The sequence below is a fragment of the Pleurodeles waltl genome, chromosome 6, assembly GCF_031143425.1.
Source record: "Pleurodeles waltl isolate 20211129_DDA chromosome 6, aPleWal1.hap1.20221129, whole genome shotgun sequence".
NCBI classification, from domain to species: Eukaryota; Metazoa; Chordata; class Amphibia; order Caudata; family Salamandridae; genus Pleurodeles; species Pleurodeles waltl.
In genome coordinates this window covers 1,439,962,554-1,439,977,930 of record NC_090445.1, presented here as the reverse complement: position 1 = coordinate 1,439,977,930, position 15,377 = coordinate 1,439,962,554, and the positions used below count along the sequence as shown (strand labels likewise).

General features: G+C 47.8%; 1 protein-coding gene across 5 annotated transcripts in view; it reads right to left on the bottom strand.

Moving 5' to 3' along the window:
• ADK (adenosine kinase) overlaps window positions 1-15,377 on the bottom strand; it is a 462,265-nt gene that overhangs the window by 28,361 nt on the left and 418,527 nt on the right. For all 5 annotated transcript variants that reach the window (XM_069240844.1, XM_069240846.1, XM_069240847.1 and 2 more), the window contains one exon: window positions 7,185-7,271. In XM_069240844.1, the coding sequence (XP_069096945.1) occupies window positions 7,185-7,271 (87 nt within the window). The remainder of the gene's footprint in view (window positions 1-7,184; window positions 7,272-15,377) is intronic.

Sequence of the window (15,377 nt, the reverse complement as noted above, 5' to 3'; positions counted from 1 at the left end):
AACTGATTTTTGCAATTTGAGCTATTTTTCTAAATTTTTAAAAGCCCTGCTAGGGCTTTGTGTTAGTCCCTGGTAGCACTTCTTTTAGAGTTTAAAAGTTTTGTGAAAGTTTGAATTAAGTTCTAGAGATAGTTTTAGATTCTTAAAAAATATTCCAACTTTTAGAAACACAATGTCTACTGCAGAAGAGAGAGTGATGGAACTCGACCTCACACCTTACCTCCATCTTAGAATGAGGGACCTAAGGTCTCTCTGCAAACTAAAAAATATTAAAGGATAGCCTCAGTGAAGATGACCTCCTGTTAGCCAGGATGGCCAAAAGATTGGCTTTAGAGAGACAGCTCCTAGCCATAGAAAGGGAAAGACAAGAGATGGGTTTTGGTTCCATCCATGGTGGCAGCAACATAAATAGGGTCAGAGACTCTCCTGACATGTTGAAAATCCCAAAAGGGATTGTAACTAAATATGAAGATGATGATATCACCAAATGGTTCACAGCTTTTGAGAGGGCTTGTGCAACCAGAAAAGTAAACAGATCTCACTGGGGTGCTCTCCTTTGGGAAATGTTCTCTGGAAAGTGTAGGGATAGACTCCTCACACTCTCTGGAAAAGATGCAGAATCCTATGACCTCATGAAGGGTACCCCGATTGAGGGCTTTGGATTCTCCACTGAGGAGTACAGGATTAGGTTCAGGGGGGCTCAAAAATCCTCGCGCCAGACCTGGGTTGATTTTGTAGACTACTCAGTGAAAACACTGCATGGTTGGGTAACTGGAAATAAAGTGCATGACTATGTTGGGCTTTATAATTTGTTTATGAAAGAACACATTTTAAGTAACTGCTTCAATGAAAAGTTGCATCAGTATCTGGTAGACCTAGGTCCAATTTCTCCCCAAGAATTGGGAAAGAAGGCAGACCACTGGGTCAAGACTAGGGTAACCAAAACGTCCACTGGGGGTGACCAAAAGAAAGGGGTTACAAAACCTCCTCAGGAAAAAGTGGGTGACACTAGAAATAAAGAAAAAAGAGTCCTCTGTAGGCCCCCAAAAACCAGACCAGGTGGGTGGGCCCCGAGACACAACCCAAAACAAAGGTGGGTACCAGGGTAAGAACTGGGATGCCACTAAGGCATGGTGCCAAAACTGTAGACAGACAGGGCACCACACCAAGGACACTTCTTGTCCCAAAAACAAACCCCCTAGCAAAATCCTAGGGGTGACCAGTGTAGCCTTTGGGGATGACTCCTCAGATGAGGAGGTCTTCATAGCCTTCAACTGGAAAAAGGGCCCACAGGTGAGTTGGAGATTCCAGAGGGACGTAGACACTTCTTCCACCTACTGGTGAATGGAATCCCAGCCACTGACCTGAGAGACACTTGTGCCAGTCACACTATTGTGCATAACAGGCTGGTGTTCTCAAGCCAGTACATCCCAGGTGAGACTGCCAGAGTAAGAGTTTGCCCAGACAGGGTCACTGATAGGCCTATGGCTGTTGTGCCCATAGAAGTGGGTGGGACTTTTAGCTGGAGAAGGGTGGTAGTCAGTACAGACCTCCCCCTTGATTGTCTCCTTGGAAATGACTACCCAGAGGTTAGTCAGAGCCCAAGAGAGGAACTGGTCCAGTGCCAGCCCTCTCCCAAGGATTCTGGAGGTTCTACCCCTGCAGTAACTGCAAGTAGGCCCCAGAAGAAAAAGAAAAGAAAACAGAGTAAGAAGGGTGGACAACCTTTAGCCAAGGTTCCAGCAAGCCAAGGAGATTCTGCTCCAGTAGGGGAGAACTCCAAAAGTGGCACTGGGAAAGTCCAACCTGACCCACAAGAAGTCCTGGCTAGTCAGGCAACTGTTAAACCTGAGTGGGTGGCTCCTCAGTTAACAGAAGAAAGAGTGGAAGAAGGGGACTTACTACAAGATGTAGTGACCCCCCCACTCTTACACAGCAGACAGGCATCCTGAACCCAAAGAAGCCTGTAATTTAGCTCCTTCCCTTGTAGGTGAAGAGCTAAAGGTGTGGTTCTGGGCACTGACAGCGGTCAGTGGCCTCTGCTGGGTGTTAGCCTTTATGGCTGCACTATCCTTGGCATGGTTGTTCTGACCCCATGCCAAATAGCAAGTTAGGCCCCCTGACCCTGTTGGTCATGGTGGGGTTACTCCAGCTCTGGGTAACCTCTTTGGGTAAGCTAGGGGTGAGCCTGGCTAAGATTAGCAGAGGTGGATACCACTAACCCCAAAATAGAGAGAATGGGTGAAGACATAAAAAGCACAGACCAGAGGCAATTCAGACTAGGTCCTATCACTGTGGAAGTGGGTCTGTTCCCCAGGGGGAATTACCTGAACAGGAGGATGTAAGGCAGAGTAGGCCCTGCAACAAACCAGCCTATTTCCTCTACTCTTCCTCACCTGACAGACTAGGAAGACTCTCCCACCTACAGAACCGAGGAAGATAGATTCCTGCAACCTAAGAAGAAGAGGACTGCTAAGCTGAAAAACCCTGCAGAGAAGACGGAGACACCAACTGCTTTGGCCCCAGCTCTACCGGCCTGTCTCCCCCCCCTTCTAAAGACACTGCTCCAGCGACGCTTTCCCCAGGGACCAGCGACCTCTGAATCCTCAGAGGACTACCCTGCTCTAGAAGGACCAAGAACTCCCGAGGACAGCGGCCCTGTTCACCAAAGACTGCAACTTTGAAACAAAGCAGCAACTTTGAAACAACTTGCATTTCCCGCCGGAAGCGTGAGACTTGCTACTCTGCACCCGACGCCCCCGGCTCGACTTGTGGAGAACAAACACTTCAGGGAGGACTCCCCGGCGACTGCGAGACCGTGAGTAGCCAGAGTTGCCCCCCCCTGAGCCCCCACAGCGAAGCCTGCAGAGGGAATCCCGAGGCTCCCCCTGACCGCGACTGCCTGTCCCTCAGATCCCGACGCCTGGAAAAGACTTTGCACCCGCAGCCCCCAGGACCTGAAGGATCCGAACTCCAGTGCAGGAGTGACCCCCAGGAGGCCCTCTCCCTTGCCCAGGTGGTGGCTACCCCGAGGAGCCCCCCCCCCTTGCCTGCATCGCCGAAGAGACCCCTCTTTCTCCCATTGAAACCTATTGAAAACCCGACGCGTGTGTGTACACTGCACCCGGCCGCCCCGTGTGGCTGAGGGTGTACTTTCTGTGTGGACTTGTGTCCCCCCCGGTGCCCTACAAAACCCCCCTGGTCTGCCCTGCGAAGACGCAGGTACTTACCTGCTGGCAGACTGGAACCGGGGCACCCCCTTCTCCATTGAAGCCTATGCGTTTTGGGCACCACTTTGACCTCTGCACCTGACCGGCCCTGAGCTGCTGGTGTGGTAACTTTGGGGTTGCTCTGAACCCCCAACGGTGGGTTACCTTGGACCCAAACTTGAACCCCGTAGGTGGTTTACTTACCTGCAAAAACTAACTCTTATCCCCCCAGGAACTGTTGAAAATTGCACAGTGTCTAATTTTAAAATAGCTATATGTGATTTATGTGAAGACTGTATATGCTATTTTTATTATTCAAAGTTCCTAAAGTACCTACCGGCAATACCTTTCATTTAAAGTATTACATGTAAAATTTGAACCTGTGGTTCTTAAAATAAACTAAGAAAAGATATTTTTCCATACAAAAACCTATTGGCCTGGAATTGCCTCTGAGTGTGTGTTCTTCATTTATTGCTTGTGTATGTACAACAAATGCTTAACACTACTCCTTTGATAAGCCTACTGCGCGACCACACTACCACAAAATAGAGCATTAGAATTATCTCTTTTTGCCACTATCTTACCTCTAAGGGGAACCCTTGGACTCTGTGCATAATATTCCTTACTTTGAAATAGTGCATACAGAGCCAACTTCCTACACTGTCTTACATTTGGAAGGAAAAAATTGTTGAAAGACAAGGGGCAATAACACCTGTTCTTCTATTCTGTCCCCCCCCCCTGATAAAAATGATACCTCACTTGTGTGGGTAGGCACTATGCCTGCGACTGGAAATACCCCAAAACACAACATGGACACATCACATTTTCTCAAAGAAAACAGACCTGTTTTTTGCTAAGTGCCTAGCTGTGGATTTAGGCCTCTCGCTCAGCCCGCACATAGGGAAACCTACCAAACCTGTGCATTTTTGAAAACTAAACACCTATGGGAATTCAAGATGGGGTGGCATGTGGGGCTCTCACAAGGTTCTGTTACCCAGAATCCTTAGCAAACCTCAACATTTGGCAAAAAAACACTTTTTTCACATTTCGGTGCTGCAAAGTTCTGGAATCTGAGGGGAGCCACAAACTCCCTTCTACCCAGTGTTCCTCTAGGACTCCTGGTAAAAATGGTACCTCACTTGGGTAGGTAGGCCTAATTCCTGTGACAGGAAACGCCCCCAAACACTATGTGGACACATCAAAATTATCAAACACAAATCTACCTGTTTTTTTTGGGTGGGGGAGGGGGGAGCACCTGCAGTTTTGGTCCTGGGCTCAGCAGCCATCTAGGGAAACCTACCAAACCCAAACATTTCTGAAAACTAGACACCCGAGGGAATCCAGAGAGGTGCGATTTGCGTGGATCCCCTAGTGTTTTCTTACCCAAAATCCTCAGCTAACCTAAAATTTAGCTGAAAAAAACCCACATTTCTGTGTGGGATCACTGAACCAGCAACAAAATGTCCTACCACCCCACGTTCCCCTCAGTCTCCCAATAAAAATGATACATCATTTATGTAGGTGGGCCAAATGCCTGTGACAGGGAAGAGCCAAAAACACTTTGGTTCCCCCTCAATTTCAACATGAGTCCAAAAGGGCAGTTTGGAAAAAAAACGTTTAGGCAGACAGGTGGGGCAGAATTTTTAGCGGTATAGATGCGACAATGCTGGGTGATAGGAATTTAGTGGATTCTTGCAGATTCCGGAAGGTTCCATCACAATAATGTGACAAAATGTGTGATTTCGAACAAAGTTTGAGGTTTGCAGGGCTTTGTGGGTAAGAAAATGGTGCAGGGTGCATGTAAAGCACACCACCCAGGGATGTTTAATTTTCAGATGTATCTAGGTCTTGTATAATTTTCAACAATGCAGTGTCCCAAAGTCCAAAGTGCCGCCCTCACCATTCTAAGTGGGACGAGTTTGAGAGTTAGCCAAGTTCTCATGGCCCAAATGTAAAACCAAAACCCAAAATAATCAAATGTCCTCTAAAATCTTTTAGTGTGCAGGGGGAGATAAACAACTGTTACCCACTTTAGTTGGGGAGGGGGCATAACCATGCTCATACTGGTCGGTAGCCACCACCCCACAGTTTTTTTAATTTTTTTTAATTCCCTGGCATCTAGAGCCCCCCTCCCCGTGAGTGGATCAGGGGTAATTGCCCCATCTACCAACCATTGGGCAGAACAACTTTGGCCCCATTTATTTGTGGTGGGAGTATGGCCATACCCCCACCCTCTTTTTTTTTTTTTTTATCTTCTCTGGTCTTTGGTGAGCTTTCCTTTTTTTGGGGGGGGGGGGGGGGGGGGGGGGGGGTGTCAAAGGGCCTTCAAAAAATAGGCTGATCTGCCCATGGCCAACAGTAATGTGCCCTCATAGAGAACGACCCTTGCCCAACTGGCTGCCGCCCCCCCCCCCCCCCCCCCCCCCCCCAACAAAACACAAACATACACACCAACCCTATCGGCCTAATAGAAATAGGCCAATCTGCCCCCAAGGGGGGGGGGCGGCAGAAATGGCCTAAAATAAACCCCCCCCTACCCCCCTCCCCTTGCGTGAAACTGGTGCAAAAAAAAAAAAAAAAAGCCCTGGTGCCTAGCAAATGGCCTAAAATAAATATAAATAAATTGGCCCCCCAGGGGGACGACCCTTGCCTAAGGGGTCGCTCCTCTTGCATGAAATTGATGCAAAAAAATACAAATCCATGATGTCTGGTGGTTTCTGTTCCCCCTGGGGCAGATTGGGCTGATACAAATAGGCCTATCTGCCCCCGAGGGGGGTAGACATGGCCTAAAAATATGTTTACCCCCAGGGGAATGACCCTTGCCTAAGGGGTCACCTCCCTGGTGTCTAGTGGGCATTTCTGCTGCCTGATCGCATCGCGATCGGGCAGCAGAAATGCTGAGAGAGACATCAAAAGGAAAGGCCTTTCCTTTCCTTTGATGCCTCTCCCACCCCCTCCACGTGATCGTAGAAATGCTAAAGCATTTCTCCTTTAGCCTCTGATGAAGTCAGCGCGCAATTGCGATTCCCCTTCCATCCCCGCCCTGGGGGGCATGGAGGCGAGGCTCATGGGAGCCGGTCCAAGGACTTAACAGTTACGCCCTTGGAGCCTCAGCCAAGGACGTAACCATTATGTCCTTGGCTGCTAAGGGGTTAAAATGTCCAACAAATGGAAATTATTGTTACAATACAAAACCTAAAAATGTGCCAGTCCAGGTGAACAGTGCAATTATACATCTTGTGAATCACTGCTTTTGAGCTGAAGTCACAGATGGCTAAAAAAATTTTTGGGGGGAGATGCTGATGACCAGGACAAATCACATTTCACCTCGCCACTGACCTCACTTGAGGGCCACAAAAACACTGCTTCCCAGAATCCACTAGGTTTAACCTTTCTTTATGTCCAGGCATTGGGCAAAGGGACCGTGCCTTTGGACAAACAAAGTGCTGAGGGGGGAAAACACCAAGCCAGAAGCCATTTTTGAAAGGCCAGAAGACTCAGAGTGCTCAATGATTCCAGCCCAAGAGCCCGCACGACCAGCCTTTGGGCCTGCAGTCTGATATGTACGGCCGCCACTGATCACCCTATAAGGCTCACTGGACAATTGTGCCCAACATGCTGTGTGTGCAAAGCCAGACCTTCAATAGGTCTGAAGTTTCCGAAATCCCTTCTTAAGAGAAAACCTTGTGACATTCTCCAGAGGCAGCAGACCGAGGCATCAGTGGCCCAATGTGACATCCAACAACTTCTGGTGACCCCTAGTAGCATTTTATAACTGGTGGTGCTGACAAAACAGACCTCCAGGCTGCAACCGTACTTTGGTTATATGTATGCCACCTACAGACAAAAATCCATAACCATGCACCCAGGCGTTATCAGGTATTCATCAATGTACTGTGCCACCCAAACACTAAATCACAGACACTATTGCGTACCCTGTAAGGTAACATGTGAACACTGCCAATGGACACCCACCTCCAACAAAGGCATCTCCAGCACCATTTGTGTCCACAATCAGCTCCTGATCGATTTCCAGGACCGGGAAGGCAACCACTTTGTCAGCTGTGGAAAGAAGAGATGATGTAGACTGAAAACAATGTGTGAACAGGGTGGTGAATAACTAAGCATAAGGAGGTAGCACAGAGACTGTGACAGTAGGGAGCAGAGATACAATGTGCCAGTCAACCGCAGACAGACAAGCCAATACAGAGGACAGAGTTGAGTGTAAGGATGAAGTGTTGGTACTGTTTTTACTACACATCCAATCTTGGTATATTTCAAGTGTTTCCTTTTTCGGCAAATAAGAGGGTCCAATATCAAAGGAACACTGGTACAAAGACTCCAGAGACATCTGTGAACTGTTGCTGCCCCAGTACCTGGAGAGAGATGTTGTCAAGCTTCACTTGTTTGGGACTAAGCCTGAAGAGATGCTCATGGCACAGCTAAGTATATTTGTCTGAAGTGCTGCATGAGAAGAGCCCAATCCAGCTTTATATGACCCTAAAGGGGTGATCCAAACTTCCCTGAAACACTAAGAAAATAATCTCTCCAGTATTTCCCCAGCACATTTTAAGTGCTACTAGACTTTGAGGTGACTTGCAGCAGAATACAGTTAAGGGACACCTTCATCCTAAGCAAAGTGAAAGCCCTCCCCCTTTTCATTTATTGGTGCTGCAACCTAGCAAGTACTTTCTGTTGCTTGATCAGCCTTGCTTGAATTAATAAAACTACCATCTCCAGGTCTTGTCTGAATTGCACCTTTTGGGAAATGCCCGCAAAGGATGAAGTCTAATATGCACTTACTCAAATAGCAAAAAAAAACAAAACAATGTGAACTTGAAATAAAGCTATATACTTTGATTGGCTCGCAATTCTTGCCTGAACCCTTAAAGTGGGATTCATATTGACCTCCTTAACTCATCGTTTGTCTGAGTTCAAGAGGACTCTGCACAAGACTAAGTGATGTTTGTCAGAGGCAGGGCCTTGGTGGTTTTTGCCATCTTTGAGGACCGGGGGCTAGTACTGTGCTCTCAAAAAACTTGCTGCTGTGCCCTCAATCTGCAGAAGAGTGACTGACTTGCAAGGAACACTTGCATAAGGTCTAGATGACTGAGGATCTGCTGGAGATAGCCTCAAAGGTTGAGTTGACCTTGAGCCACAAACATCCCTAGCAGGACCAGCTAGCTAGACTACAAGACAGATAACTGCCTCTGTCTGTGTCACTGCGCAGGCTCATAAACACAAGAATATCTGCTGTTTCAGAATTCTCCTTGGAACCTTAAGGTGCCCCTAACTCCCTCCTACTAGCCTTAGGGGAAAACAAAGGTTTTGGATGCAGCAACTCACCTGTACTCCAGAACTATTCAAACCGTCTGACTGGTTCAGAGATACTGCATTCTAAATGAAGGGTTGGATCAGTGCTTGGGTTTATAAAGTATACACCACTGTGGAAAGCTTTGACAAACATATTTTGAGATAACAGCTTATAAAGGTTACTTTAACCAGGGTTTTTTTGTAAAGCTGCGCACCCACATATACATTTGTGCTCACCAAGAATATTTTTTTAAGACTTGGAGACCAACTGATTCCATAGCTGGTGTCGCTCAAACAGGATAACAACTACTAGGAACAACCCAGTGCTTCTGGTACAATAAGAATAGACAACAAGATTTTGAACTAACTTCTGCACCATAAAATCGTCCATATTTGTATTTGGGTGACACCCTTGTTACTAGTTGAGTGCTGGGTATCAGTATTTGGTAATGTGAAGTTATCAGGATGGTCGCAACCCCACTGACTTTACCAACTGGCACACACAAATTTGAATCCAGAGGGGACAACTTGGAACAGCAATCCCTGCTACGGTGTATTTTTCTTACTAGTACCTCAATTGCTTTTACTAACGGCATTTTAAAATCATTGTAGTAAAACACGTCTTGAAGTGCCTAAGAACTCAAAATCACCACGCTACCACATAACATTGGGAGGAATGTTATTTTAAAGCCCCGTGCATATAAAACAGTTAAGGGTATTATCTCTGGACCTTAATGTTCTTGCACCTACAGGTTACGAATGCTTAAGCTTTTTCTTTTACCTGTTAATACTTCATTTCGTTTTGAAGTTCTAGCACTGACTACAATTTAGTGTACTTTGTCCTTCAGCGAATTTTTAAGATTGAATGTTAGGATTAGACAACGAAAAGTTAACATGCTCTTGTGTAGACTGGAAATTCAGATGATGCCACTTTAAGGAACCAGTTGTCCCTAAACAGAAATATCTGGTGAACACGCTAACAAAGGAAAGCTGCCACTGGTGACAAACATTTATGAATATCAGGCCAAAAAGGGGTGATTTTAAATACTAATGCTGCCGTACCACAGAGATTCTCCAGTTCTAACTGTGGACTGGGTTGTGCAAGTAGGTGTCGTGTATCTGGGGAGGTGAGAAACTCCTTTCTGCAGGAAAAATTAGGGCTCCCATAGAGTGACCATTCAAAAGGACTTTTCCTAAAAACCTGTTTGGGTCCCTAAGGTCCAGGATAGGTCTCCATTCTGTTGTTTTCTTCTTCGCTAGGAAGAACCTGGAATAGGGTCTCTTCGGCATCTTCTTAATCACATCCCTGAGTTCGCAGGAGAATCACTTGTAGGAATTCATGCATGAGTGGGTTATGTTACTTCCCCGAGGGTGGCTGGGTGGTTTCTGTGGGAACTCAAGTGTGTGAACTAACTGCGGTATTTGAAGGACCCACTAGTCGGTTGTAATTTTGTCCCAATCAAAAGCAATATGTGACATTTTTCCATCTATCGCTTGAATGGGGTTGGGTGGCGGGGAGGAAAAGAGCACTGTGGAGTGAGGCACACTTATTGCTACACTGAGTGGGCGATGGGGAAGCACCCCTCTTTTTATAATGACTTTTGGTACTTTTGTCATCCTGGCCTCTTACCGTTTATGCAACCTTGGTCGTAGCCAGGTTGCTTGTAGAAGCAGTATTGATGACCTTGCCCACTATATTGCTTATAGGCTCCTCTGAAAACCTGTGAGCTCCTGGATTCTCATATCGAAGACAAGGATGGGTGTCTATACTAGAAAGTGCCTAGTGAGCGCATTGTGTCTGACTGTCTTGATGGCGAGGAGTGTGTGGTCCACATGTTTTCCAGAGATAATCTGTCTATCAAAGAGAAAATCTTTTCTTTTGTACTTCTGGGCAGGAAGAAGACATGACATGCACTAATCTTGCCTCCTAAGCGTTTCTGCCCCTGCCAACTGGCAAAAAACAGCATTAGATATGTCCAGGGCCACGTTTAGTAAACGTGCCGAGGTGCCAGACCCACCCCTTGACTATGCTCTTGGCATCCTCTTTACTGCTCTCAGGAACGAAGTCCACCAAGGGCAAGATGCTGTGCCACATCTAGTGATAGTAACGACTGAAAACCCTTGTGTATGCAGTTTTAATGGATGTAGCCACCCTAGAACTAACTGCTCCCCAAAGTGTCAATTCTTCTTTGGTATAGAAAGAATAATATGACATTCTAAATCAAATGAACTTTCGGACAATTAGACTGATGGAGTTCTAAGGGCACCTTTGGCTTTGAGCAGCAGCTTTATGATCGAGAGCAGTTTAGGGTGGCAGGTCAGGCAAGCTGGAGCATTGTCTGGTGACCTGTATATTACTCTCCAAGCGTAGCTCAACCCCCAAAGTATAGTAGGATTAGTCCTGAGCATCAACCCTACAAGGATGGACTTCAGGGTCCCCCCTCCTCTGCCCCCTAAACACATAAGGAAGTGCTGCTGCTCTACTTGGCAGCCCACTCCAATAAAGCACGGAAGGGGCCAATGTCCTCAAGGGTTGGGAATAGGCTGTGGTGTTATCTCCCCTTCTTTTGGAAGGATAAAACCCTTACACTGTTCCTCATTCTTGGGGTCGCCTTCGGCATCCATTTTCTATTGTTACCTCTTCTTCCAACTTTTTGGGACCAATATTCTGATCGGTGACCTGTGGAACGTATCCCCCCCTCCCCCATTTCATTTGGTCAAGGTACTAATGGAGGTGCAGGTGGATTCTGCGGTGCCAATGAAAGTTGGGGTGGAGGAGGCAGGAGGTGTCGTTTTTGGTAATGTTGTTGAAGGAGATCGGGCTGTGGTCTCTGAGGAACATGATTAGGTTGAAGCTGTGAAACCTGTATTTGAGCTGTCTCCTTCATTTGTTGTAAGGTGTTTAGGAAGATTAATAACAACTGCATCCTCTTGCTTTTGGTTGTGGACATCTGCTCCCAACTCTGAATCCAGGCTATGAACAAGAAGATAAGCAACAATAATCAACGGTGAATGCAGTGAGTGTGAAAATATAGTTGTTGGTGCTGGCAACTTTTGTTTGTCTGTCATCACTGGAGTAGTGATGGTATAGATGGGTAAGTATACCATCAACATGCTAGTCATCTAAGTGATTATGGCCATCAAGGTCGTGGACAGGTACGTCAATGATGAAGTTGAAGGCTAATTGACAGTGTGACTGTAGACGATGAGGAGGTAGGAAATGTCACTGGTGGCGAGGCAGTGGCCAGAGAAAAGGTCGATGCCTATCTTTTTAGTTGATGACAGTAGGCTTCCCATGGACAACTGTTTGAGGGATGGATGGCTAACGAACTTAGAAAAGTCAATTTTACACCATTTTGGACACAAAGTGGTCCATAGCTTTTTCAGAGCTTTTTCTATAGAGGCTAGCTCTTCCCATTCACTGAGATGAAAAAGAGCACTTCACTGGTAGATTCCTACTCAGGAAGTTTAAGAGGTTTTCTTTTCTGAGACACCTTTATTGACATGCTTGGAGGAGCACTTTGCAAGGCATCATGTGCTGACGAGGGGCCAGCCCCATAAAAGGAGAAAATCTCATGGAGGGACAAGGCTAGTTGTCTATTCCTACACTTCAAGGTCTCAAATGGAAAGATATTGCAGATGTTATATGTTAAGGGCTTGTGGGATGGATACAGGCAATAGATACACCATGAATGTATGTCATAAGTGCAGATCGTTCTTTGTTTACAGACTTAAGCCCTGAAGACAAAGCCCTTCTCTTTCTGCCATTCTGGCACCTTTCATGGGCCAGGGATGAGGGAAATAATACCCCAGAAACAACTCCTAGTTGGTAGGAGTGGACAATAGCCATCTGAAGTACAAGATATTGAAAATCCAGTTGTAAAGTTTGAAGTAGCAAAGAGCAGTTTCCAGGGACTCCCTCACATATGGACATGTGACAGAAATGTGCGCTGTGGTATCCTACAGGGAAAGTAGAGAGCTCAGCACTTCTGCCTCATTGGCTGAATTTCAGGTCATTTCAAATGAAGAGGACTTGGTACTAATGAATCACTGTTGGGGCTATGGCCATTTTAACACACTGTACTGCTATTTTAAAAGTGCTGGTGATTCCCACCCCGATGACAGGGAATCATTCAAGCATGTTAAAGTATGAAATACCAATGGTGAAGAATATATGGAAGTATAGAGATGACCGTGGAGTATCAGTGCTGCAATGTCAAGAGGTAATGGAAGCACTGTATGCAGGATCTGCACTTTAGTGGGGGAGGGGCATTTAGGTCAGGGTCAGAAACGTCCTACACAGATAACCCCCTGACCTGCCTTAAGGGCAGGAGACACTCGACACGGCAGACAGCTCCACCAGACTGCCTCAGTGCCGCTGACCCCATCCTTGCTGCTGAAGGAAGTTTGAGGCCCTCCACCACCCGCCTGCGCCTCACCCCTGGTGCCTAGTGGTAGGCGTATGTAGTGTTCATTGTATTTTGTAGTTTGTTTTGTATTTCGTTTAGTATTTTGTTTTTCCTGTACTGTTGCTGACTTTGTGCCCATTTTCTGCTCCGCTTTGTTTTTTTCTGCCCGTTTTGCCTGTTTTTTGCTTCTGGCTCTTGCCGGTTTCCCCATCCCTGCCGCTGCGTCCCCACCCCCTCATGCCCCCATTGGCCACTCCCTCCCGCCTCCCAGCTGCTCCTCCCTCCCACCTCCCCTTCTTAATGGCAGCTGCTGCGCGGTGCCGAGTGTAACCCCCTGACCTGCTTTAAGGCCAGGAGACACTTGATACGGCAGAAAGCTCCACCAGCATGCCTCCATGCCCCTGACCCCGCCCTTGCTTCTGAAGGAAGCTCGAGGCCCTCCACCACCTGCAGGCACCCGCCTGCGCCTCATCCCTGGTGCCTAGTGGTAGGCATATCTAGTGTTCATTGTATTTTGTTTTGTATTTCGTTTAGTATTTTGTTTTTCCTGTACTGTTGCTGACTTTTTGTTCCCATTTTCTGCTCCACATTGTTTTTTTCTGCCCATTCTGCCTGTTTTTCGCTTCTGGCTCTTGCCAGTTTCCCCGTCCCTGCTGCTGCATCCCCGATCACCTCAAGCCCCCCATTGGCCACTCCCTCCCAGCTGCTCCACCCTCCCACCTCCCCTTCTTAATGGCAGCTGTTGGTGCACCAGAGGCAAGCCCGTCTGCGCCCAGCGCCCGTCCCCCTGGTCCACGGTCCTCTGGCGTCCCCAAGCACCTCTACTCCTCCACAGAGCTCCTTGCTCTCAACCCTGGCCGGCACACCACATGCGCCCAGGCCGACCCCAGGCACACTGGTGGACCTTTCACATGTCACTCATGCCACTTCCCCTGTACTCACACTAACAAGCGCCACAACACCACCAAACACCCCTATCACCTCAGCTGCATCCTCCTCTACACCTGCTCCGTCCACAAGCACGCCATCGAGCTTTGGGACCTACTCACTACAACCTCTCGCGACATCAGCTTCCTCACTGAAACATGGATGAACCCCTCATCGGAACCAGACATCGCTATAGCCATCCCGGAGGGATACAAAATCACCCGTAGAGACCGTATCAACAAACCAGGAGGAGGAATCACAATAATACACAGAAATTCCATCAGGATTTCCACCAACACCGACGACACCCTGGATGCCGCAGAACACCTGCACTTTCGGATACACATCAACGCCAACACCACCTTGAGAGGAACCCTCGTCTACAGACCACCAGGACCCCATCACCCATTCTGTGACACCATTGCCAACGCTATCAGCTCCCACGCCCTTGCCTCCACGGACTACCTACTCCTCAGTGACCTAAACTTCCACATGGAGAGTACTAACGACTGCAACTCCGCCTGCTCTGCTGGACAACATCGCAAAGCTCTGCCTCAAGCAACTGGTCACCTCACCCACCCACTCAGCCGGTCACACGCTTGATGCCATCTTCTCCTCCAGCAGCCATATCGCCTTCACTCACGCCACCGAATTCCACTGGACTGACCACCACTGCGTCCACTTCTCCTTCCTGAAGCCCACCACCCACAACATCCTATCCCTTACCGCAAGTGGAACAAGATCTCCAAGGAACAACTGATCTCCAACCTCGCCCAAGTTCCACCACCCATTACCAATGACCCAAACACCGCCGCCCTCAACCTCACATGATGGCTCGACGTATGCGCTAACTCCCTCACCCCACTCAAAAAAAAAAAACACCTGCACCAACAAGACAGCCCCCTGGTTCACTGCAGAACTTCAGACTTCCAAACGAGAATGCCGACAAAATTGTGAAAGCCTGGCGCCAAGAACCATCAGTGAGCAACTTATACACCCTCAAATCAGCCATGCGCAAACACCAGCTCATCAGGACCACCAAACGATCCTTCTACAAAGAACGCATAGACAACGCACACAACAGCAAGGAACTTTTGACCATCATTAAAAAACTCACCAAACCCAAATCCTGCGCCATCGACCATTGGCACTCTCAAGACCTCTGCAACTCCCTCTCCAGCTACTTCCCACAGCAAGATCACAGACATACACGAAGGCTTCATATCAATGCCACCCACCATCACCACCACCGACACAGCCAACACCACAGCACCCAACCACGCCAAGATGCTTAACACCTGGACGCCCACCGACGATTAAGAAACCAGCAGAACCATGAGCTCCATCCACTCAGGCTCCCCAACAGACCCTTGCCCCCACCACGTCTTCAACAAGGCTAGCTAAATAATCGCTCCCCAGCTCCGGGCCTTCAACAGCTCCTTCGAGACCGCGACCCTCCCAGATATTTGGAAAAATGCCGAAGTCAACGCTCTGCTCAAAAAACCCAAAGCAGTTCCCG